The 27,002-nt window shown below is 39.0% G+C and overlaps 1 protein-coding gene across 1 annotated transcript; it reads left to right on the top strand.

The window, feature by feature from the left end:
- The first annotated feature begins 642 nt into the window (after positions 1–642).
- Positions 643–26,887, top strand: bmper (BMP binding endothelial regulator). Its single transcript, XM_053651215.1, has 14 exons — positions 643–1,408; positions 3,011–3,096; positions 9,300–9,399; positions 10,734–10,816; positions 13,105–13,195; positions 13,615–13,697; positions 15,090–15,189; positions 15,287–15,531; positions 16,374–16,478; positions 17,763–17,808; positions 19,053–19,379; positions 21,169–21,505; positions 24,928–25,058; positions 25,837–26,887. Exons 1-14 carry the CDS (start codon positions 1,303–1,305, stop codon positions 26,016–26,018), a joined length of 2,022 nt encoding a protein of 673 aa, XP_053507190.1. The 5' UTR covers positions 643–1,302; the 3' UTR covers positions 26,019–26,887.
- Positions 26,888–27,002: the final 115 nt, after the last annotated feature.

Genomic DNA, 27,002 nt, shown 5'->3' with positions numbered 1-27,002 from the left:
CTCACGAGCGTGACCGGCTGACCTAACACACACACATGCACACACACACCTACAACACCAAACACACAGAACACACCGGGCGAGCGTCTATTATTCCCTGTGTGTATCTAGTGTTTGCGAATAAACGAAATGAATAGAAGTATTAAAAGGTTTGATCTCTGAACCAGTTCTCTCTTTCACGTGCAAAAGTTCTCTTTGGTGCCATCTAGAGGATCAGATTACTGTGGTCAGGGTTTCCTTCTTCACAACAGTCCCTGGTGGTTTCAGATTGAATGTTTTGCACTAAAATGAAAGAAAACGCTGTTTCCTAACAACAGCACCAACAACAACAACAACCCGGGCTGGGTTAGAATTACTCTTTGAAGCCAGGTTTTATTTGTCATCCAGTGGCTTCTATGGATCTTTTGGAGTGTTGCAAACGTCTACTGTATGCAGCCGGTCACGCGCAGTCGTTTGCAGAATAGAAAAGAATCAGTGTAAGAGTAGCCTTTGATCTTTTGCATCAATTCCTGTGTGATGTTTAATGCATGCATGGCACATCTGATTGGCTCCATCCCCCCTCCCACAGTCCGAGCGCGTGAATTGCTCCTTTTGCAACCTGGTAAGAGGAGATGTGATAGGAAAACAGGCGGATCTCCGTCTCACCCCCCGCTGAGACGTAACAGTCTTCATTACACAGCCGCGCGCTCAGACCTCCACCACTAGCACCAGACAAGGTTTGGAGGATGAGCATGATAAACCGCTCGTGCAGAGATTTAAATATACGTGTGTGGCAGGGGGCTGATCTGTTCATGCTCGGGAGGAGGTTCCTGCACCGCGGGAACGTTTAACTGGAGGCGCGGAGGTTTCTATTAAATCCCCACAGTGCAGTTCGGTGCAGCTCAGTGCGCGCGCCGGCAGCGTTGGAGGCGCGTCAGGTTCGAAACGTTTCTCTTCATTACGCACGAACCGGGGACGTGATTTCGCACTTTCGGACGCTTATTCGTCGTTAGGATATCCACGGGGGATGTTTCTGAACAGCTTTCCAAATTCCAAGCCATCAAAGGTGCTACGAAACGCTCCGGGAAACAGAATGACGACGGTCGCGTGCGCAAACGCTCTGGTTTTGGGCTTTTGATTTTCTTTAGAGGTGCAGAAGAAACCCGGCGCGCGACTCCGAAACCTTCTCCAGATCCAGATCAACACTCTGACCGGATTTTAACGTTTTGGATAAAAAAAAATATATATATACATATATATATATATAGGCCTATATTTGGTTGCTTTATTTCCACCCCCACACACACTCTGGACTAACTGGTGATGTTATCCTCACCGCGCGAGACTATGCGGCTTGTCGTCACGCGCAGAGTCTTTTTCTTGTTTGTTTTATTCCAGACTCCTCGGGTAATCGCGTCCATAATTACAGGTAAGCTGATCTCTAAAGCGCGCGTGTCATAACCTCGTACCGGAGCGCGCGTTTCCGTGACCGCATCAACCTGTTGGTTGTGTTTATTATTATTATTGTTATTATTATTATTATTATTATTATTATTATTATTATTATTATTATCTAAAGTTGCGCGTAGAAGCGCGTGAATGTAGGCTACCGGACGCGCGCATGCAATGTCGGGTTTCTTCTGGGAAGTCTGTGACGTAATTCATAATTTGACATCACTTACTCCAGTCCTTCAATTTTTAATCACTACCCATAGCACTCCTGTGCACGCCTCATTCCTTTAATAGGTCTTTGTCGCTGTACCTGCGTTAATAAGTGGGGTGCTAATCAGCATACTCTTAACTGTCCGCTTTTAGAAAGCAAAAAGGTTCATCTGGACGATCAGGGTGCATGCTCAGAAATTGTGGTACCATTCCTTAAAGTACCATAAAGGGTACTTCTTTCGTATATGTAGTATATGTAGCCCTTTATCTTTCACTTGGAGATGCATTATTGGAGCTTAAGGACCACTGATCCTGTGCCATAATATAAATAGCTAATTAAAACACCACATGCACCTTCTCAGGTTATATAGATGGATAGATAGATAGATAGATAGATAGATAGATAGATAGATAGATTAATGAGTGCCATTTGGAAATTTGAGGATACATATACACTCTAAAGCTACTACAAATGTACACTTGATGGTACAAGGAAATGTACCCAAAGTTCTAGGATTTGTCCCATGTGTAGAACCTCCTACAACATTATTATAGTTCTACCAGTTAAGTAGAACCACTCCAAAACTTCGATCAGGAGCCTTGTTGCAATTGGATTCATTTCTGATCCCTAACGATTCTTTCTGAGCCTGTTTTACTGCACTCTATCAGTGTTCTGCGGTTTGGGACTCTATTATTTTTGTTTGTTTCTGTGTGACAATAAGCCCGATCTATTTTGTCACACTGCTCAGTGCTACACGGGTGTGCGGTTTGGGACGCAGCCATGCCCTTGTCTCATTGTGTCCTCTTGGGAAAGCGCTGTGAGAGATGTGGGGAAAGTTTGATTCAAGCGCGTGCAGAGCAGGTGGAAAGAGCTCGTGATTAACGGCGTGCATTCAGTGCTCGGTTTTTTAACGGGACTCGGGAACTCGGGAGAACGCACGAGAAAGAAATGCGTCTCGTTGTTCAGTTAAAAAAAAAAGTGGATGATTTTCTTGTAGAGTTTAAATACATACATATATATATATTAAATAAAAACAAAAAAAACAACAACATTCTGTCTAATTGAGTGCACTTCTGCATGGATGTGAATATATATTTTTGCACGAAATGGTGCTTGAAAGTGTAAATAAATAAAGAAGAAACGTGATGATAACGAATTTAGCTATGAATTCTAGTTTTTTTATTAATTTATTCACCTATACAAAATAAATCAGGTTAAGGATCATTACCCAGGTTCATCCAGTGACAGTCCTAGCAGTCAAACAATCTTGTGTTTGGGAGTGTTGAATTCAGTGTTAATGTGCTCTAGTGTGTGTGTGTGTGTGTGTTTGCGCGCGTGCGTCTCATCGTTCTTCTGTCTCTCGCGCAGGAACGGAGGCGAGCTGCGACAACGAAGGAGAGGTGTTACACATCCCCAACATCACCGACAACCCCTGCATCTCCTGCGTCTGTCTGGTGAGAGGAAATGTGTTTTTACTTCTCCTGATTATTATTATTATTATTATTATTATTATTATTATTATTATTATTATTTTAAAGCATCAGACTTGTTCCTTCACGTGCTTATCAGAATTTGGACGAACGATCAGATCAGATCTTGAAGATAGCAGGATGAAATGGCTTTTAAACCTATTCGTGTTTCATGGAAGTGACCTGAAATAGAATTGTTGTTGTGTTTCAGCGTTTAAAATAAATAAATAAATAAAGTAGTCTTTTACAGAAAACTCATAGCCTATACGCACGTGGCTTTTTACTGACACACTTCTCACGTCATGTCTGTCACATTTCTCACCTAGTGCACGTGTTTATATTTCCATAAGATGTGGGAGTACTTCACAAGATTTTTATTAGGCTATTATTTATTTATTTATTTATTTATTTATCTATTTATTTATTATTATTATTATTATTATTATTATTATTATTATTATTATTATTATTATTATTATTTCTTACATGTTTCAGATGTGATTTTTTTCACGTGAGGTGATACCATATTAGTCACGTGTTTAAGATGTCCGATTTCAGGGCATAAATTGGGGAAATGCACCCGTTTTGCCACGTGATCACGTGATTATTTTATTTTTGTTTTAATCCAAATGTTTCGTTTAGGCCAAATTAACTCCCACTGAAGTTAACACACCAGTTGAATCTTCTTCTTCTTCTTCTTCTTCTTCTTCTTCTTCTTCTCCTCTTTTTATTATTATATTATTAGTAGTAGTATTAGTAGTATTGTTAGCCTATTATTATTGTTGTTGTAAATAATTCATATAAAGCGTGCAATAGAAATGAAGAGATGAGCACGCGCTCTGTGACCCCTCCCCCCTCCTTCTCCTCCTCACCGTTATGACGTGGTCACGGTCTGCCTTTTATCTCGCCGCCTGGCTGCACGTCGCGCGGGTCTCCGGGGAAGCGCGAGCTCCAAAAACAATCCGTGTGTCTCGGCTCGCGCTGATCGCTCATGAGTCTCCGCTAATGGCTGTTCAAAGAGCGCCACAGGAGCCCCATTCTCTGTGAGGCCCATTCTCTGTGAGCCACAGTGAGCGCGCCGTCTGACGTCTCGTGTCTCGTGTCTCGTGTCTGTCTGGTACAGCGATCATTTAAAACGCGGTCTTTCAGGAAGGAACATTCCTTGAACCCTTTAGTGTCGCCGTCTCTATAGCAACAACGTGGTTTAAAAACGTGCAATAGTTGCCATGGTGAAGTTTTTCTGTAAGGAGACATTTATGTAACATCTATGGAAGGAGTCTCCACTGTCAGAACTTTTGGGACTTTTTTTTCCCCTTTTGCTTTCCAGTATCTCTGTATGATTTATTTTTTTATTCATTCATTTATTTAGCCACATCAAGAGAAAATGAGAGGTTGGCGAGTGAAAGATTGTTAATAATAGCTATGATATGCATCATAACTATATTGTCTTAGTAACTATAAACTGGTTTTTAAAGGAAAATAATCCACTTCGGGTTGATTAGAGTAACTCAGCTTTTTGTGTCCGGCTCCATTACACCACCCTGTCATTGATTATTTTCCTATAACTACACACCACCAAGCAAACGCTTTATTGCTAATGCAGACATGAAGTCAACTACAGACAGAGCTGGTTAATCATTACATAATCTGTCTACAGAATGGGTGAGGAGAGAATATTTTGGCCCAATTAGCCAATGATAAATGTTTATATGATGTCCTGTACCAAATATGTGGATGGAAAAGTAGTTAAGACAAAGTTGTTGTGTTTTTTTTTTATTTTTTTTTTAAGACTTAAAATCACAGCAATGGAAATGACGGCACATCTGATCACTGCTCGTTCGTCTGTCGTCTGAAGCTGGAGCTTGTGTAAACAAAGTAGCTAATTTCACAGACGCTGACAGAATGTAATATAATGTAAGCTGTAACTCTCATAACAATGTCACTGACTGAAACTCAGATAACACTAACTCCACTTACATGTCTTGCTTTGAGGGAAATATCTATTTTTACTCCTGGGGTACATTTGTTAATCTACAAAAAAAAAAAAAAAAATAGTGAAAGTGCATGACATCATCTAAAATACACTAGAAATAAAAGTTGAAACCAAATCGAGAACAGTACAGGTTCTTCAAGTGTCCATCTGAGGGAACACTTAAAGAGTGTATGCAAAGTGTTTCCTCATCAGTAAAGGTTCCTTTAGAAAGTTACGGATCTTTAAATTATATGTAAAGAATTCATTCACAGAAGAACAGAACAGAATAGAGTTAGATGTATAAATCAATGCAACAATGTTGAGTAATAATGTTTTAACCGTTTACTGCATGGTGTTGCCATATGACAACAATTCATTTATCTTACATTTTTTTGATAGGCAATAATACAAAACTACTATTCTCCTATGTAACTGGAAAAAGGGGGCTTTAACAGTGCCACCTCATACATTTTGTGCTATTTTTGACTAAATATACTATATGACTATACTTTCCACCATTGCACATTGTTGCCATATGGCAACAATTTACTATATATATATATATATATATATATATATTTATATATATATATATATATTATTACTTGAACTAATTTAAGTAATAAAAATCCATAAAAACGCATTTCTTATGTAAATGGAATAATTCATGCAGTAGAACTAATCCATAAATATAATCGTGCATACACAGCCTGTCTTAAATAAAGAAATTGGTTCAGTATTAATCAAACGGTCCAGTTTAACACACTGAGGTCTGTAAGCACCCCGAATGGACTCCCACATGGACATCAGTTATTTGCTATCTGGGAATTAGATTTTAGATGGGAGTGTTGTTTTTTTTTTTAAACATTTTTTTCTGAGTTTATGAAGCAGATTTATATATGATTTCCCCAACTTTACTGTCTTTTTTTTTTTTTTTTTTGATAAATGTATAAGGGCAAACTCAAAGCTCTAAGAACAAAGCATTTATTTATCAAATCACTTCTTGAATTCTAATTATTGCTTTTTCCTCCCATGGAAATTTCCCTTCAGCGCTCCGATTGCATTCAGTGAATTTGAAATCCCACTGTATAATGTGCTTAGTTTGTGGAATTAGAGGAAGCAGCTGTTGATTAGTGTAGGTCACAACCTTTATGTTGTTCAGAGAAAGGGTAAAGGTTAAACTGGAGCCACGAAACAGGCGGACACTCATTTATGAGCATGAATTTAAGCTACATTCCATGTTCATCTTTTGTTAGCAGCAGTTTAGGAGCTAAGGTTAGCGGTATGTGTGATGTATTTACAATATGTCTGTATGCAGATTGATGTAAAGCGTAATACAACCCCAATTCCAAAAAAGTTGGGATGCTGTGTTAAATGTAAATAAATGTAAATAAAAACAGAATGCAATGATCTGCAAATCTCATGAAGCCGTATGTTATTCACAATAGAACATATCAAATGTTTAAACTGAGAAAATGTACAGGCTTTAAAAGAAAAATAAGGTCATTTTGAATTTCATGGCCGCAACACGTCTCAAAAAAATTGGGACGGGGGCAACAAAAGGCTGTAAAAGTAAGTGTTACTAAAAAGAAAGAGCTGGAGGTTAATTGGCAGCAGGTCAGTAACAGGATTGGGTATAAAAAGAGCATCTCAGAGAGGCAGAGTCTTTCAGAAGTAAAGATCTGCAGAGGTTCAGCAATCTGCGAAAAACCGCGTCTACAATTTGTGGAACAATTTCAGAATAATGTTCCTCAACGTAAAATTGCGAAGACTGTGAATATCTCGTCATCTACAGTACATAATATCATCATTCTGTTTTTATTTTACATTTATTTACATGTTACACAGCGTCCCAACTTTTTTGGAATTGCAGTTGTAATTCAGTATATACAGTATGACTCATTTAAAATCGTTTGTTTACTGTTGATGCTGTTAATCATTTTTTAATAAGTAAAAAAATAATAATTAACAAAGAAACATTGGCACAAAGCAATATCCGAAACAGAAATATCCGGGTATAGATTTCGACCCCTTTCCTGACTCTCTGAGTTCTGAGTTGATGGGTGTTTTCTTTGATTTTTACTCAGAAATTTTGGGTTACGAGTTTTAGTCGAACGCAGCATTATATATATAGAAAGACACAAACGTTATCTATGATCTGACTACATTTAAAAAAAAAAAAGCAATGTTATTGAACACCTTAAAAAAAAAAACCTGTGCCAAATCAAATATGCGGACCAATCATCAATCAAATATGCGGACCAATCATCAATCAAATATGCGGACCCTGCCATAGCGCGGGAATAAAGCTAGGAAGAAGAAGAAGCTATCGAACACCTTATGATGAACCAGTTCCGAAAAACAAACTGAACCCCTTGCAAGACAATCCTACTCTCAGATGTAGGCTCTGTTCATTAGATTGAGTACATGGCTCAGGAAAAGCAGCATGGGGGTGCTGAAGAATTTCACAGGCCTCCTCTCTGCCTGGACGTCTCATTCTGAGAGATTTCACGGGCTCCAAACTTTTAATCTCCTCTGACCGTTGACCTGTTTCATAAAGGGTAACATCGCTGTGTATAATCTGTGGTAGTAACTCAGTGGGAGGAAAAAGGACAGATGGGCAAATACGGGATAATGCGCACTTAACACTACAACCAGGGAAATGTTCAGGAAGAGGTCGTAAAATCCGCGTCGAACTTGTTAAACTTGAGACGTTGTAAAATTCGGGGTTATGTTTGCAAAGAAGAATTAAAGTCATACGATCCCAAGAGGCTAAAAGAATCAATTTTATATCAATGTGACTTTTTAAGTAAGGAAAATACGTTGGAGGAAAATAATCCATGAATGAGTCCATGACATGCCTGGATGCAAAGTAGATCATTTTCCTATAACAACATGTCCCGAAGTGTTTTATTCCTCTTATACCACATCGATTTGCCAATGATTACCAGTTTAAACTGATTACAGAATGACATGTCATGATTCTTATCCATTTATAGTTACATTTCATGCTGTGGAACATCCGTGAGACAATTTAGTTCCTCTTGAGGTAAACGCTCTGCACTTACATAACACTGTTTAACCTTAGCGGTTCTACAAAGTGCTTTACACTGTTTCTTATTCATCCATTCAGACACACACACACACACACACACACACACACACACTCAAACACCAATGGTAGCAGAGCTGCCATGCAAGGTGCTAACCTGCCACCCGGAGCAACTCGGGGTTCAGTGTCTTACCCATGGACACTTGGGCTGGGAATCGATCCGCCAACCCTCTTATCACGTAACTTATACATGTAGCAGCTCTAAACAGCTGCTGTTATAGAAAAATGAACCAACACTTTTTGACCAATCAGATTAGAGAATTTGAGCAAATACTTGAATCTATGAGCACAGCTATTGGCCTAGAGGGAGCTTTGGGAAATGTAGAGCTTTTCCTTGATTGTTATTGCACTGAGAGATCTGTGTGTGTGTGTGTGTGTGTGTGTGTGTGTGTCACAGCCTTTCACACATGTTAAAAAGGGTCAGAGGCAAACTACACTGTACAAACCCCCGAGTCAAACATTATGTCTTTGACACAATTGGAGAGTTTGAGCGTGGCATTTGAGCCTGACCGGCTTTTGGTTGGTGTCAAAAGGACTCCTGGTCTCGGTGGGACTCTCAGGTTCTCCACCTCCATCTTCTGCTGTCATCTCTCCAAGGCGACGTGATGGGTTAATGAATTCCTTGTATTGACTTACTCCAGGGTCTGACTTTATGAAAGGAAATCAATGGAGGGCGGGTTGTTGCCGGCCGACCTGTAAGCTGATAGCTCTGACAGCGTTTAGCGGCGCAAGGCATTCCTTTGACCTTGGTGAAGTTTGTAAGAAAACAGGATGGAGACTGTACTCTCTCAAACTCGCCTGTGCAGTCTCACTTCTCCCTCTTTCACATCGCGTATCTCCCTCGCTCTCTCTTTTATCCTTTATCGAAATGACATAAGCCAGGCTCGTGTGAGACTACCATAAAGCCACACTGTAATATTCCTAATGTTTCCCATGACCTCTGCTATCCACACTTTTCTTTCTGCGAACGAAAAAAAAAAAAGAGTTATCTATTTATTCCGTCTTTTTTTCAAATGTTCATCATGGAAATTCATCAACGCTATAAATTCTATTCAGTAAGCATCACTAATCTCGCTCTTTCTCACCAAATCTTTCTCTTTGCAGAACAATAAAGCAGACTGCAAGCAGGAGAAATGCCCCCTAGTGGCAGACGACTGTGCATTGGTGGTGAAACAGACCGGAGCCTGCTGTGAAAGATGCAAAGGTGAGTAAACTCTCACTCATTTCACACACTTTACATTCAACTGTACATGAAATAGCTTTATTGAGTCAGCATCTCCTTTAGAAAAAGTCACATCAGCTTCACGTTATGTTTTGCACATTGTTCACATGTAGTGGAATTTATATTCATTCATCGTTATACCACTCGATAGTCAATATTTTCTCACATAATTCAGTCAAAAACATTTTCAAATTCATTGTTATTATTTAAAAAATACGTGCGAAATGTCTGTGAATTCTCCGTAAGGTCTGTCTAATGCAAATTCTGATGCTAAATTTAATATAAAAGATGTATAATAATACTTAAGTAAACCAAATGAATATATAAAGGAGTAAATAAATAGATATGAATCCTACTTGATAACTGTGACCTCTGAAAGGTGTGTAACTTCAAATGAAGTCATGCTGAATGAACGAATCACATCTTGATGAATCGTATGTTGATTTTAACCGTTGTAGTACTTTAGGTAGTGATGTAGTTCCTTCATAAGTGTGTGTGTGTGTGTGTGTGTGTGTGTGTGTGTGTATATGTTTCTCCAAAATGTTCTCACTCCACACACAGATTCAGCAGCTGGATAGAAATGGGAGTCTTGGGTGTATATTCAAGTTTATGGGCACCGAAATAAAATCCTCTGTTTTTTTTTTTTTGTTATTTGTTTTTTTTTTACGAGCTCTGAGTTGTTCCAGCGCTGGTTTGGCTCGTCACTGCATCAGAAGTGACCGAGAGAAAGAGAGAAAGAAATGTCTGAGGTCACTCCGGACTCAACTCATATCTTCACAGCAGGGGTGCAGCCTTTTGTTTGTGATCTGCTTCTCTTTCTGTCTGTCTCTCCTTTTTAGTTTTTACGAGTCAGGGGTTTATTAAGGATGCCTGGGCTTTTTTTTTTTTTTTTTTCCTTCTGTCAAGGCATGTTTTGTTAGTTTTGAATGGAAAATCTCAGTCGTCATCTTTTGTGTTGTTCCTGCGTTTCCTCCAAAGCTCACGGCTCCACGCTGTTTCCTTTCATTCGGGGCCATATTGGATTTGTTTTATGTGTAACACTGCGAGGGTAGCGGTGGAGTGGGTGGGGGGGGGTGTGGGGGGTGTGGGCGCGAAGGGTGCGAGGGGACACGGAGCACATGAGGCTCTGGAGGGCTTACGGTAAAGCCCCAGACATTTCCACATGGAACAGTGTTTCCGTCTACACAGTAGTGACTTAATGTGTTTTCTGTTCAAACTATGCAGCACTGGGAATTCAAGGAGATCAGTGGTGTGCTTTTCAGAGTTCGAATTCATTTCGTTTCTCTCTCTCTCTCTCTCTCTCTTTTATTCTTTAGGCTGTCAGCTGGAAGGGAAGTCCTATAACAGCTCGTATTCATGGACGACCCCGACTAAGCCGTGCATCACACGCCGGTGTCAGGTGAGACTCATAACGTGTCCTTTAAGGATCTTTGTGCTAATGCAGAACAAATCCGAGTAGCAGAGTAGTATTAGGAAAAGGATATTTTTCTCTTTTGTCTCGTTTCACACTCTGCCGTTAACCCACTGTACACCCTTAACACCCTTGATAAAACAATCAAAAAAAAAAACATGGCCACCTCTAAATTAAAAGGACTAATAGTAACTAGTGCATCATTCAAACAAAAGACCAGCTCTTGAATTAATACAGCAATCATAACGAACATCATACTAGTATTTAAACTCTAAGAAATAAAGGTTAAATCTAGGACTCAGAGAGTTTCCAGATTTCTGTTCAGTTCCCAATGGGAACGGTGATGTACTAAAAACAGTAATATTGGAATGTACAATTTTAAATACAATGAAGTTTTATATATATATATATATATATATATATATATATATATATATATATATATATATATATATATATATACACTCACTGTTTGCTTTTTCCAGGGAAGATCTAGATCAATGTTCTTACTCTGAGACTTGAATGAATAAAGAACTAAACATGTTGCAGGAAAGAAAAACAGTGCAGCAATTTTTTTTTTTTTTTTTTTTTTTTAATACATTCCATATTCACTAAATATTTATCAGGACATTACTGAAGCAACGTGATCCTGTATGCACACACTTTGCGCTTTGATGTGTATGAGTCCAGTCTGAAGTCATAAAAGAAATTTAAAGAAAGCACTTTAAGATTGTATGGTATTGATATTAAAACAACAGATTTTGACCTGGAATGACTTCCCAAACTGTGACCTTCGCTAGGAGTGTTAGTTAAGTGAGGAGGGAGTGACTGAGGACAGATTTATAGCTTGTTTCCTTACAGACGGTAAACAGGTGAACTTGGATCTTCCGTCTGAACATCTGGGTCCCAGTTTTCCAAACACACACACACACACACACACATATGCACATTCACAGAGTTCTGTCTCATTTCTTGAATTCGCTGAGCCACAAGAAAGCGTTGCATGTTGCAAGTGAGCGCAAAGTGTGTGGGCAGAATTCCATGCAAAGCATTCAGGGTCCAAACCAATTTGAAACTGCTTTGCTGTGGCATAGGTTTCAACAAGTTATGGGGAAAAGGACTGCATTTTCCAGGTCATGCAAGAAGTGCTATAATTGCATGCCACCTAGCCTCTCTCTGCCTTCCCACCACGCTCTTCGCCATATGCGGCGTAGATCAATTATTCTGCAACGAGAACTTAAATCTCACTGTCGCTTTAAATTCAATCTTTAAATGAAATCCTTCGTTGTCTATACAGTTCTAATTGAAGAAGAAGCTCTGATTATTTTCTACAAAGCTTACCATGCGAAGGAAATCTTGATACAGTTATACTTTTAACAATATATTAAGTAAAGAAAACAAAAAACATGAAAGAGAACGCTGCTATTGGGAAAGAATCAACAATGGGGTAGTGTCGATAAAGTTCATAAAGTTTTTTTTCTCTCTCTTTAAGTTAATAAGACGATATAAATGCAGCTTGTCATGTTTCCTGTTACTGAGAAAACGGGAAAGTCTGTCTCAAAGACTTTGTAACAGTCAAAGTAAAACTGAAACTTGAAGTTTTCCAACAAGGCAAAGTGTTGACGCTGGAGACCCTTTTCAAAAATGTTAAATAAATCATGGCTGAACCCCAATTCGCCTACTTATACTATGCACTAAAAGTGTGAAGAGAAAGTACATACTTTTGAGTGTGTAGCAACAGAATATGCAAGTACCGGGACATACTAACACGTCATGTAACGGAAGAGAACGCTGGTGCTAAGTTACGCACACCGTCACCGTAAACAAACTCCTCGTTGCATTTCAGCTTTTCTTCCTTCATTATTCCTTATAAATTTATGCTATATAATTTCATGTATCATCCCCTTGATTTCTTTTTCCACGCTTCATTTCACACCTCGCTAAAATACGTCCATGAATTCAGGCGAAGCAAAGGGTTACAAAACTCCTCCGCTTTCACGCCAGGAGCTGTGGGAGATATTAGCTGAAAAATTGTACGTGGATACACACTGCGAAAATCTGCCAGAAACAGTAGACCATCCGGGTACCTTTGGGAGCATTATTTCAACATACTGTGATTTGGGACACGCTCATTTTAATCTCAATGATCGTACATGAGACAAACTGCTTAACAAACAACCTGCTTAAATGTCTTCAGAATTATACAAGTATACAGGCTAATATATGCGATTATTAAAGATAAGGATCGTAAAGTCTCGATGATGTGTTTGGGACAGGAAGGTGTAATAACCGAGGCAGAAATGCAGTGTGTGGTTCCCTGCAAGAACCCCAAAATCCATCCCAAGAAATGCTGCCCTTCCTGCCCAGGTGAGTGTGTATCTAAGTGAAGGTGTTGTAGACAGTACGACAGTTGTGTTGTGTTACAGTGGTGGATATCACAATTGTAAGATTTATTATGTGTACTACATAACTTATTATTAGGTTATTTAGCTGATCATTTGAATCGAATGGGTTTAATGCACACTTCAAAAACTCAAACACGAGGTCGGCTTGGACATGATTTTTCAGGAAATGTCAGGAATAAATTGAATATTAACAAAATATTATTATACAACATAAAATTTTTGGAAGAAGCTTGGAGAAATTTATGATTTTTAAATATATTGTACATTTAAGGAGGTCCCTGGATGCAAAATGTTTGAAACACCCTGTGTTTTTGTTTGTTTGTTTTTAAGATCATGTGATGTTTGGGAAGTGAATTGACCTATTATCTTCCTTGTGCTCAGGCTGTATTTTCGAGGGTCGCCTCTATAAAGAGAAAGAAGAGTTTCACCCCGAGGGCAAGCCCTGCATCAAATGCACGTGCATCGTGAGTACTTCTGCCAGTCATATCTGCAAATTGTCATTTTCCCGAAAGACATCCGCATATGATTCTAATCTCCGGTGCAAAGCAGCATTCCTGAATATCTCTAGACAAACCCCGCATACTCTATAGCTTTTAACACACATGTTCCTAATACAAATTCACTCTCAGATCAGATAGAACTTCAGTATCTTACAAATGCGGTAAGGTTTAATGTGTTAGAGAAAAGCATAGCTAAAGGCATACATGTTCATGTTTCCACATCTCTTGAGGTATCTGGCCGAGCTCTGAGATCTGCAACTAATGGGTTTGTCTTTGGTTCTCCAGGGAGCCACTGGGTTTGTTTCACCACCCTTTAACAATAAATAAACCTTGCGGATAAACACATTAAGGCCTTTACTGTGCTTCCCAGTCAATTAGAGAGCTTGTGTGTGTATGTCTGGGTTAGTGGAAGTACAGGGACATGGCTAACACCGCTGGCCTGTGGAGGCTCTCCAAACACGGTTTATTTTGGATGTTGGTTTCTGGCTCTTGAGAGACTTTGGTTTATATTCTCCATGGCTTTGTTTGGTCATTTTAATGAAGGCAGTGTTAAAACCTTATACATGGGCTTGGATGAGTCATTCATTCCACCTCCAGTCCTAACATTCCTGTGCAAAGTCGTACGCTGCAGGGACGAACGGCTTCACAACCTGGTTTGCTTTACTGCAAAGATAAAACACTCGCAGATAAAAAAGTTACAGCATTTCTCTAGGTCGTCTATGATGAATGGTGCTCCTTTATTCCACAACAGCTGCTAATACATATTACTCATACTCATGTGCATGACTGGTAGATAATCCAGGGTAACATGATTTTGTGGCAGGCATTAGTTTAAGCACCATTAAGCACCATTACGTTCCTGCTTAACATGACAGTCTCGATTCATTAGTCAAATACGAATACATTATTCTGAATGAACAGATAAGATGTTCTAAATGAATACAAATACTGATTCGAATTGGAGGTGCACTATTCTCTTGGGTTTTTTTTTTTTTTTTCTCTTTTGAAAGCTGGCCATAAATGCTCACAGGGCATCTGTTTAAGACTAGAGGTGTGAGACTGGGATCCTGTAGGATGCGACAATAAATTTGCATGAGCGGCAGGTTTTTATTTTCATGCAGACATGTGCGAGCGGTCAGACGTGAAGCTCTCAGGAAAAAGAAAGACCATGTTCACATGCATTTACAATGTTCATTCGTTCATCCGTAGTAACTGCCTGGTCAGGGTTGCAGTGGCATAGTGGTAGAGTTAATTAAAAAAATGGATTAAGCCACACCCACTTTTGGGTTGAAATCCAAATACATATTGAGGTATTTGGAGCACTGAACAGATACTCTTTATGTATGCTGTTATCAGGGAAGTCGAACGATGTGCCATAGGGAGGTTTGTCCTGTTCTGTCTTGCCCATCCCATCTGAGCCACACCCCTCCAGGCCAGTGCTGTCCCAGGTGCCAGGGTAAGAATTTCATATGCATACACACATCTTAATGGTACATTTCCACCAGTTAGTCCAATGCATGACAAAGGATGTGCTCATCTTTGCCTTTGTCTAGGTCAGAGGAAGGTGTTTGACCTATCCCTGGGCAGCTGCTTATTCCACAGTGAGGTCTATGAGAATGATACATCCTTCAGCTTAGACAACTGTACGACATGCATCTGTCTGGACTCCACAGTGGTGTGTAGGAAACGCTGCTCTCCAGCAGGAAGCTGCCAGAGCGGCCAGTGCTGCCCTGAGTGTCTTTCTTACCTGAAGACAGAGGACATCAAATACTGCAGGGTCAAAAACAAGATCTACAGGGTGAGGACAAGAATGATGTTTCAGCAGACTGGATGAAAAGATGGATGGATTCATTTATAGATGGATGGAAGAATGGATTCATTTATATAAGGATATATGGATGGAATGGGTTCATGGATTTTTCATATATGAGTGGATGGTTATATGGATGATATGTGGATAAGTTAATTGACTGAGTTAGATGGATGTATTTGTGGATGCATGAATGGAAGAGTAGACAAATTAAAGGGTTTATGAATGAATGAATTGGTTTATAAATGAAGCTTTATGAGATGGATGATAAAATTATGGGATAGATGGATTATAGCGGGATAGATGACTCACATGTGTGTAAATATGGAATTAATGGAATGATGGATGGAAGGATGATTGATCTGTGGGCAGATTAATTGACAAATGGATAGATGGCTGGATTTGTAAATGAATAAATGGATGAACAGATAAATGGTGGAATGAATAGATGGATGGATGGAAAACTGAAAGATATATGTACTAAGTATGGATGGATGTATGACTGACTGGTGGTGAAATCATTGGATGGATGGATGGATGGACTGATCACTCGATGAATGGATGTAGAACTAGAGGATTTTTGAATTGATGGATCCTATGGATGGAATGTAAATATGTATAGGATGGATGACTAGTGGTGAAATCATTGGATGGATGGATGGATGGATTTGTAACTGATTGGACTGAAGGATAGGTCAATGGATGCATGTAGAATTGGTGAATGTGTGGATGAACAGATCCTTAATTGTGGGACACACATAAATAGGGATAAGTCCTTTATTCCTAATCTCTTTCTGTCTCTCTTTGTCTCTCTCTCTCTCCTTCTGTAGGATGGGGACCGCTGGTCTTCTGTGAATTGTACATTATGTACCTGTGTAAAGGGGAACATTGAGTGTCAACCGAAACACTGTGTCCCGGTCACCAGCTGCCCTGCGGTGAGGAACTTAAAACATGCACAGGCCAACCAACACATTTCATACGCATTAACATACACCATTCCAACTTTTGTAGAATCGAGCACAACAGCGCCACCAATGGTCATGAGAAAAATACACAGAATGGCATGAAGAAGTGAAGCTGGGGTCGATTTCTTTCTCAGCCTTCTTCGCTGACACATCTGTAACACGACATCAGCAGTGATTGAGAAGGCGCGTGTGAAATCACAGTCATGGCTGTAATGAACATGAACGCGGTGGATGAGGGAGGAGAAACTAAAAGTAGATACAAACAATCAAAATAGAAATTATACATAAGGACAGATGACAGAAACTTAATTTTAGTGTGTGTGGTTTTTTTTTTGTAGTTTAGACAAAAGGGTCACAACTTTTCTGTTTGATCTTCATAGAAGACGCAGCATGAATCCAGTAGAGAAATACTTTAAATAAAATGCTATCGGGATTTTTACATACGTGTGTAAGTAATAGTTTGCCCCACATCAGGCGTATTATGATATAATGCATTACTCAAAACTTATAGTTTCATTGTCAAGCTACTGATAGATATAAGACATGACCAGCCATGATATATATAATTGAGTCTTGAAAAATGTCTCTTCAAAATAAGAATTCTACCTCCTACCTCTCTAAGCCTGACCAGCTGTTCACCACCCATCACTTCAGCCTCTTAGCAGAATTACAGCCTGTAACTAACCAGCGTTGGGAATATCCTCCTGTGTGGTGTGCTGATGTAACTTATACACAGCCTCTCTGTCGTGATTTACTCTCTCTACGCCTGTGATTTATCTTAGCCCCAGGCGATTGCGCTACTCAACCTGATATCTGATTTTCTCCGATTCTGCATTACACCCGTTTCCCAGCACACACCTGTCCTTGATTTGGGGGACAGCCAGACAGCAGGAACAGCCTTTGACTGCTTTGTCTCCTGTTTGACTGACAGCAAAGAAACAGCCCTCTATATTTAGACGTTCTCTCAAACCACAGGCCTTTGTATACTCTGAATGCACCAGGGTTCCGGTTGAGTGTATGGCTTGATGTGTGCGTGTGTGTTGTTGTGTTTTTGGGCGGGAGGGGCGGAAGGCATTGGAGAAGGTGGGTGAGGGGGGGATGGGACCTTTGATGTGCACTTCAGATGGTATTTAAAACAATCTACCCCCTTCCACTGGTGACTCTGAGACACAATGTCTGGTTGTGTGACTCTATACATTTAGACTATGTCTATAAAACTGTTCTCTTTTTGCGTGCATGTGTGTGTTATTGCAGAATAAGATACTGAACCGGACTGGCTGCTGTCCTGTTTGCACTGAAAGTGAGTAAGTTTACCTTCACCATTATCCTGTCTTTGGCCTTAGGACATCTTTTTTTGTTGTTGTTGTCGCACAAAAAGCCGTTTTTATTGGTGCCAATATCATGGAATGGTGGTTGCTATGGTATGTCTGCCATAGTATTACTAATAATACTGTAAGTCACTATCAAAATGGTGCCTCATTCCCTACAAACCGCTGAGTTTATTCGAGGTGGTATAGGAATACGGAAGCTAACACATCGCTGTGCATTGTGATCCAGATATTCTCCACCATGATAGAAAAAAGGCAACACTGACAAAACAGAAGACTAATTAGTGTATTGGATATGATTTTGGACATACCGTATACAGGAGTGGACCAATAATAAATATATAAGCTAGCCTACTGTGCCGGCCAAGTAAAAGATCCAATGTGCCGCCTTGTCTAGACTAAAAATGGTAGCTAACATACTATAACGAAATATTTGTAAATTCCTCCATAGTGGAGAGCTTAACCATTCATTTCTGTCCGTTTCTAAGAAAGTGCCAGTGTAGTAAGCCAGAGAATTATATAATGGATTTGTGCTGGAATTTGGAATTTGTTTAATCTACACCAAGTGAACCTTTGTATTTGATTTGATATAATCTTAGAACAAGGTAACATTATATAAACATGAACTAGGCTTATGTAAGATGGTGTCGTGGTGGATCCTAGCACTTCTAATCATAAAAGAAGCATAACAGTTAACGTAATGGTATAATGTAATGGTCAAGATTATAACAACCGTAGTTACCCTAAGACACTGTGGCAGTATGTTTGGATAAATGGATGTTTATATACTTAGGAAGAACCTAAGTTACCAAAAATGCACCATAAATAAAGTACTGGTACTTACTGTAGCAACCATGAAGTACCAACATATTAAATTATAGTCGAGTCACATCACTCCAGCTAAAAATCCAACTTTTTTCCATTTAAGATAAGATCATAAGGCCTGGCAGCTGAAGTCTGTCTCATATTAACTACCGCTGCAACCAGATCTACCATGCACAATTCACCACTGTGTGTTAAAACCAAACACGGTCATGTTTCCTCTCAAATAATGGCCTTTCTATAGCATGAAAACGGCAAATGTAAGGCAAGAGCGAAGGACTGAGTTTTTAGTAAACGAAACAGCAAATCCAATTAAACGAAACGATAAGGTCAGCCTGAACCTGATGTTTGTGTCAAACACCATCACGATGACACGTCCTCCTCTCCGTCTCAGAGCCAGGTGTGTGCACTGTATTCGGCGACCCCCATTACAACACGTTCGACGGACGCACCTTTAACTTCCAGGGCACGTGTCAGTACGTTCTGACCAAGGACTGCACGTCGGCGAGTGGCTTCACCGTGTTGGTGAAGAACGACGCACGGAAAACGCGCTCGTTCTCCTGGACCAAGTCAGTGGAGCTGCGTATGCCAGGGATGACTGTGAGCTTGCACCAGCACTTAACAGTGCGGCAGAACGGCACACGCGTCGCCCTGCCCTTCCACAGCACCGGCGTCCACATCGACCTCGACGGATACCTGCTGAAACTCACCACCATCGCAGGTAAGAACCAAGACGATGCGCTGATCATTAGAATCAAATCGAATCATTTGAATCAATATGAACTGAATCGATATTACAGAAACACATAAAAAGTCTCATACTAGACTGTTCAGGCCTCCAGAGCACAGGCACTCCTTCTCTCTCACACGCCCGGCTGTAGGCGATAAAGGACTCACAGTAGCAGTTCTTATGCACCGGGCACTCGCACATGTCCGTAACGCATGACATGAACAGAGAGAATACTCGCTTAATTTAATTACATCAAGTAAATCAGTGAACAGTGGGCAGTTTAACTGCTCAGGACAAACAAGGGACTCATGCACAACTCTCACAGAACATAAAAACAGTCATTGAACATCCAGGTAACACCACACAGTATTAAGAATCAGTGGTATGTAAACTTTTGAACTGGTTCATTTGTGTAAATTCAGTTATTATTGCGTCTTGTGGACGATATGCAAACATATGTTATGTGAAATAGATTATTCAGGGCAGGACTCAATAAAAAACAACAGTGCAAATTTAATGATTCCTCTTTTCTGTTTTCAATAATTAACATTTTGCAGATTCAACAAGGGGTGTGTAAATTTATGAGCACAACTGTATGCCAAGCAGTTTGATGTTACACTCCAAGTTCAGTGACAACACCAGGAGTTACAACTTTATTTACATTGAAACAGTGATCAAAACACAGACAACAACAGTCAAATTTGCAAGTCCTCTGTTTTAGTAGTGCAGCTGGAATTATGTGACTATCAGGGGCTTATTTTTGGACACTAGACATCAGCATTTTCAAAAATGTCTTATTTTCCTACACGTTTTTCACAATTTTCAAACTAAAGAAAATTAGTTTTCTTTTTTAGAATGTATGTTACTCTGGACAAAGTTCAATAAATACTTTTACGTTTTTAAAATATGTGTTTATGTCAGTGGTTCTCAAAGTGGAGCCGTGGCCCCCTGGGGGTCCGCCAGATGGTGCCGGGGGGCCGCATAGAAATTCTAGAACGTATATATTTTTAAAAAAATATATTTTACCAGTATGTAAGTCGGGATTGTGAACCTTTACACTATGATGTACATAAAAATGAGAACTATTAATAAATGAAATCAATTATACACAGCACACTAAGACACACCAAACAGAGACATCTGTTGATATACTAGTGATAAAACCTAAGACTATTTAAAATGGATAAGTTTTTAGATAGAGGTAGTCTCCTATCTGAGAAAGTTAATACAGAAGCGCCTTTTGGGGGGAAAAAACGAAACTGCGGAAATTTTATGAATCTAGGGGGCCACAACGGGATGTACCCTACACAAGGGAGGCCTCACGCTGAAAAAGTTTGAGAACCACTGGTTTATGTAACATTTAATATACATACTGTATTTAGACTGTGTATAAGACAGGTTTTTTTTATTCTACAATATATACAACAAATTATTCTCTATTTCCAAAACAAGAGTATTATTCTCAACTAGTATAACTCAATAATCAAAATAATAACTCCAAAATCCTGAAAGTCAGAACATCTGGATAGTTTTGATTATTGATAGTGAGGAAAGGTCATGTGTTAGTCGTTAAGAGAAAGTAGTTAGGTGTGTTAGGTGCAGACATAATGGAGTCAAAACAATCTGGAAAACAAAATGAGCAGGTTATTCAGAACGAGTTCAATTTCGTACAGTTATTTCTCAAACATTTTAAATAAGATTGGTCTCCATATTACATAACCAATTTGTTTATGGCAACAAATTTAAGAAAAACTGTGGTTCGTTGTGTCGTGTGTGTCAGGTCTGGAGATCACATGGGACGGTGACAGTTTGGTGGAGGTGGTGGCTGCTGTTCACCTGAAGAATCGACTCTGTGGTCTGTGTGGTAACTACAACGGTCACAGGCGGGATGACTCAGTGGGCAGTGATGGCCTGTTCAAGTATGACGTGGACGAGTTTGCAGAATCGTGGCGTGTGGATGGTAATGAGGTGTGTGAGCAGCCTCCCCGCAGGCCCACGCCTTTCCTCTGCCCTGGCTCGGTCAAGGTGAAGATCCGAGCCCACCGCTCCTGCCACAAACTCAAATCCTGGGAGTTCCAGAAGTGCCACTCTGTGGTCGATTTTGCCCCCTTCTACAGGTGACTGGCTAACACAAAAATTTATCTTTTTTTTTTTTTTTTTTTTTACCCCTGTTTGTCAAATTTGATCTTTTTCATGATGTTAGCTAACTGCAAAGTTTCTTTCTTTTTTTTCTTCTTTAATTACACACTCAAGTATGGGGCAGGGACCAGCTAATTTTGTGACTCATGTGGCCATATAAATAATATGTCTGTGGCGTATACTTAGATTTTTTTTTTTTTTCCTGTGGTTGTGCTATTCCTATATGCAGTATATATCTATGTCTGTCTGTCTATCTATCTATGCTCTTACCTAATACTTATTTATATAAAATAGGCCGAAACATCCATTAGTGTTGTAGTAAACTGTCTAAAATATGATGTATCATTATAGTTAACAACTTAAAACATTAACTAGCATTATAGTAAACAGGCTAAAATATGAACTAGCATTATAGTTAACAGCTTAAAACATTAACTAGCATTATAGTAAACAGGCTAAACATTAACTAGCATTATAGTTAACAGCTTAAAACATTAACTAGCATTATAGTAAACAGGCTAAACATTAACTAGCATTATAGTTAACAGCTTAAAACATTAACTAGCATTATAGTAAACAGGCTAAACATTAACTAGCATTATAGTTAACAGCTTAAAACATTAACTAGCATTATAGTAAACAGGCTAAAATATGAACTAGCATTATAGTTAACAGCTTAAAACATTAACTAGCATTATAGTAAACAGGCTAAAATATGAACTAGCATTATAGTTAACAGCTTAAAACATTAACTAGCATTATAGTAAACAGGCTAAACATTAACTAGCATTATAGTTAACAGCTTAAAACATTAACTAGCATTATAGTAAACAGGCTAAACATTAACTAGCATTATAGTTAACAGCTTAAAACATTAACTAGCATTATAGTAAACAGGCTAAAATATGAACTAGCATTATAGTTAACAGCTTAAAACATTAACTAGCATTATAGTAAACAGGCTAAAATATGAACTAGCATTATAGTTAACAGCTTAAAACATTAACTAGCATTATAGTAAACAGGCTAAAATATGAACTAGCATTATAGTTAACAGCTTAAAACATTAACTAGCATTATAGTAAACAGGCTAAAATATGAACTAGCATTATAGTTAACAGCTTAAAACATTAACTAGCATTATAGTAAACAGGCTAAAATATGAACTAGCATTATAGTTAACAGCTTAAAACATTAACTAGCATTATAGTAAACAGGCTAAAATATGAACTAGCATTATAGTTAACAGCTTAAAACATTAACTAGCATTATAGTTAACAGCTTAAAACATTAACTAGCATTATAGTAAACAGGCTAAACATTAACTAGCATCATAGTTAACAGCTTAAAACATTAACTAGCATTATAGTAAACAGGCTAAAATATGAACTAGCATTATAGTTAACAGCTTAAAACATTAACTAGCATTATAGTAAACAGGCTAAACATTAACTAGCATTATAGTTAACAGCTTAAAACATTAACTAGCATTATAGTAAACAGGCTAAACATTAACTAGCATCATAGTTAACAGCTTAAAACATTAACTAGCATTATAGTAAACAGGCTAAAATATGAACTAGCATTATAGTTAACAGCTTAAAACATTAACTAGCATTATAGTAAACAGGCTAAAATATGAACTAGCATTATAGTTAACAGCTTAAAACATTAACTAGCATTATAGTAAACAGGCTAAAATATGAACTAGCATTATAGTTAACAGCTTAAAACATTAACTAGCATTATAGTAAACAGGCTAAAATATGAACTAGCATTATAGTTAACAGCTTAAAACATTAACTAGCATTATAGCAAAAAGGCTGAAATATGAACTAGCATTAGGCTAAATTCTGTTACTAAGACTGGTTTATAGATAGGTCTTTGTCTTTTGCGTCAACCAAAGCTATAGTTTAGGCACATTTAAGGTTGAAAATGCAATAAAAAAAAAAAAAAAAAGCCTGCTAAATTGTATTACTAAGTAAAAATTGCATTTGTTGTATACATACGTACACTACTGCAGGCTAAAATAATGCATCACTATCCTAAAAACCGTGTCTATATTCAAATCATCACCAACTGTTTTGATTCCTAATAAGCTTCTTCCCTCTAAAACCCTGCTCAGTGTAAATGTTACAGAGAGGAACTACCTAATTAACACAGACAAGGATTACAATTTCATTTTATTACTACTTCTAGTTTGGCGTAAATAGGTGAGGATTCAGTTTAAGATTGGTTAGTGTAAAGCGATGGTGGACTTAGCAGGCTTTAGCCCTTGTTGGTGTTACTGGATCCTGCTGCTTTTTTTTTTTTTTTTTTTTCAGGCTACAATGAAAAGATCAGCCTTGCATACAGCACATCATTCAGTTCATAACATTTTATTTTATTTTATTTTATTTAAATAGCTAACTGTAAAGTGCTCAACAACTAAATATTTATGTACAAATGCTCAATAGGGTGCAGTTTCAAACTGATTATAGAAAATCCAGGTGTAATGAATCTCCAAAACACCAGATGCTGCTCTTGTTCCACGGTAGGGATGGGGAAATGAAGCCTCATAAAGCATCGAGGCTTTCCCCTGACTGTTCTGGGAAAAGATTCAAAGCTCGGAGAATGTCGAAAACAGTGCCATCTGTTTCATTTGGACGTGGACAAAACGATCCATTCATATAAAGTGTGGGACTAAACTGTGAATAAGGACACTGTGTGATGGGAAGATCTGGTTATTAAGTCTCGTGCTTATGGGACTTGGCAGCGATCGTGCTTGTGTAATTGTAGGAATGGCAGAAAGGTGACAAAGAAGACTTTAATGATTTTTATTGAGAAATAAGAGCGTTTTGACAGTGTTAGGGCTGAGTCTATTTCTCCTCTTTGACACTACTTCCCCTGCCTTAGAGAACACTTTTTCACATGGTACAGAGGAGGCCCTTGTACAAAGAAACGGCAATGCCGAAGTGTATAAATTACCAAAAACAAAACAAAAAGCGCAAAAATTCTCCAAGAAAAAAACACAACAACAAATAATTAGTGATGATTTAAATGTAATGTATTGATTATCCCACTTTCAAAGTACAATACTCTGCACAAACCAACCATAAAGTCAGATCTGGGGTTCGAACATTCTGACACGCAAAGCAGAGAGCAGGTAAGTCGCATAACCTGCTCTCTGGAATAGCCCCCAGGGGTTCGAACAATCCGAGACGCGAAGTGAATGGCGCACGTGATTGGACAGAAAGTGAGACTTTGTTTGTCATATCATCACACGTAACATCACCGTTCCACGGTTTTAAGCACAGGCTCATACACTATGTGAGTCTGATTCTGAATCTATTTAATATTGTACATAGTGAGTTTGATTTACTTGATGTCATTAAATTAACCGAGTATTCTCTCTGTTCAGGTCATGCGTTACGGACATGTGCGAGTGCCCGGTGCATAAGAACTGCTACTGTGAGTCCTTTATCGCCTACAGCCGGGCGTGTGAGAGAGAAGGAGCGCCTGTGCTCTGGAGGCCTGAACAGTCTTGTATGAGTAAGTAACAAATTATGTAGAAAATTATAATTTCCCCCTGGGGTTGCATTTGCATTGCTAAACTTCTCCCTGAAGCCAGTTAATGACTGTGGTAAACAATTTAGCAAACCATAGAGTGTTTTATTTTTGGATGATAGTGACATTGGTAACAGGCCAAAGATGTCAGGTGTATCAACACTTCTCTCAGATATGTTGATCGATTGCAAAAAATAGTACTAATTCATAGTTCTAAAATTAAGCGGGAATTAAAGTTAGCATTGTGTCTCGGGAACTAATTAAAAAGTGCTGAATACCACAAAAAGTGGGCCATTCAAGTGAAATCTTCCATAAGCACAATAAAAGCGACCATGTTGGAATATTTATCTACTTATGTATACAGTCTAGTGTAAATGTTTGCATACCCTTTGGTTTCCTGGTGAATTTTTTTTTTTTTACTCCTTCAAACGTTCCCGTCGTAGTTCATTTATTTTGCTGTGCCTGATTAAGGTGTGTCACAGATTCCCGCTCTGCTATGTGCTTATGTTTTGGTTTCAGTCTTGTCTCCTGACCCTGTCATTGGTTTGTTTCCTGATTGTGGGCACCTGTTCAGTGTTACTCCTTGATTAGTTTGTCTATGTATACTCTGCTGTTTCTTTGTAGCGTTGCAGTCTTGTCATGCTTTTTACTCTGCAAACTTTTCTTGTTTCCATATCCTGGTTTTGACCCTTGTCTGTGTCACTCGTTTATTAACGTTGTTATCATTGCTCCAACGAAACGTTTCGTGTGTATCTCTGTGCAGCCACGCAATGCAAACACGGCGCTGTCTACGACACCTGCGGCCCCGGCTGCACCAAAACCTGTGACAACTGGAACGAGATTGGCCCGTGCACCAGACCCTGCGTGGCCGGCTGCCACTGCCCGGCTAACCTCGTGTTGAACCAGGGCCACTGCGTTAAACCCATGTCCTGCCCTGGCCGGTGACCCGAGTGACTCCGGCGACCCTGCAGACCACACTGCATGCAGGCACACAGTGGGACCGAATCATTTGTGAGCCTCTTCATGCATTGAGAGAGCGGGACAGGATAAGTGTGAGCCTTGACCTCATTGCACAGACCAAGCCCCCGTCAGAGGACCTCATCCCGTCCCGTTTACCGCATGGACGCGAGGGTGAGCGGCTCACGTCCATGCTCGGTTTGTGACGTATTGAACCTCCAACTGCAGGAAAGACGCTAACCGGACGCTCAAACGCAGACATTAAAAAAGGACTTGTACAAAATGCTAATTTTATTAACGCCGACTTAAACGGAACTATTTATGTATTTCCTTGTTCATTTAGATGTTTATTTTGTATATGCTGTGCCTGCAGAGGAGCGCTAAAAGCTCACAGAGAAAAGTACTGTATTGTTTAAAACTTTGCGGCTGTGTACGACGGAGTGTGTGTGTAAGTGTGTTCGTATGCGTGAATGTTTCTGTAAAATGTCACTTGCCTAATAAGCAGTTATTTATGAAACATGTCGAGACCCAAATCCTCTGAAAGCAATGAGCCGTCGTCTTTACGTGGGTGTAGAGGAAGCGTGGAAAGCACCAGGGCCTGTGTTCAGGCTCATCACAAGCTAATAAGGAAGGACAAAAGACTCTTGGTTTGCCCCTATGGAGGCAAATTATTTCGTGGCTTCACTTATTTAAAATGCGTTTAAAATATACAAATTTATCATGACGTTGTGAATAAGCTGTTAATGGAATAAACAATAAAAGAATTATTCAGTTTAAATGACTGAGCGTTAATTGTACTGGCTCTGCATCGCAGTACCTTTAAGCTAGTAGGATCTCAGATTTCGTTGTATACAAATATCTTTAATTCTTTATGTAATAGATAGATGTACATATTTGACTGTAAAGAACAAAAGCCCAGATGAGGCTCAATGTAAAAAGAGAACAAATAAAGAAATAATTCGTCCAATATTT

The sequence above is a fragment of the Ictalurus furcatus genome, chromosome 20 (genome assembly GCF_023375685.1).
Source record: "Ictalurus furcatus strain D&B chromosome 20, Billie_1.0, whole genome shotgun sequence".
NCBI classification, from domain to species: Eukaryota; Metazoa; Chordata; class Actinopteri; order Siluriformes; family Ictaluridae; genus Ictalurus; species Ictalurus furcatus.
This window is presented reverse-complemented; position numbering and strand designations above follow the sequence as displayed.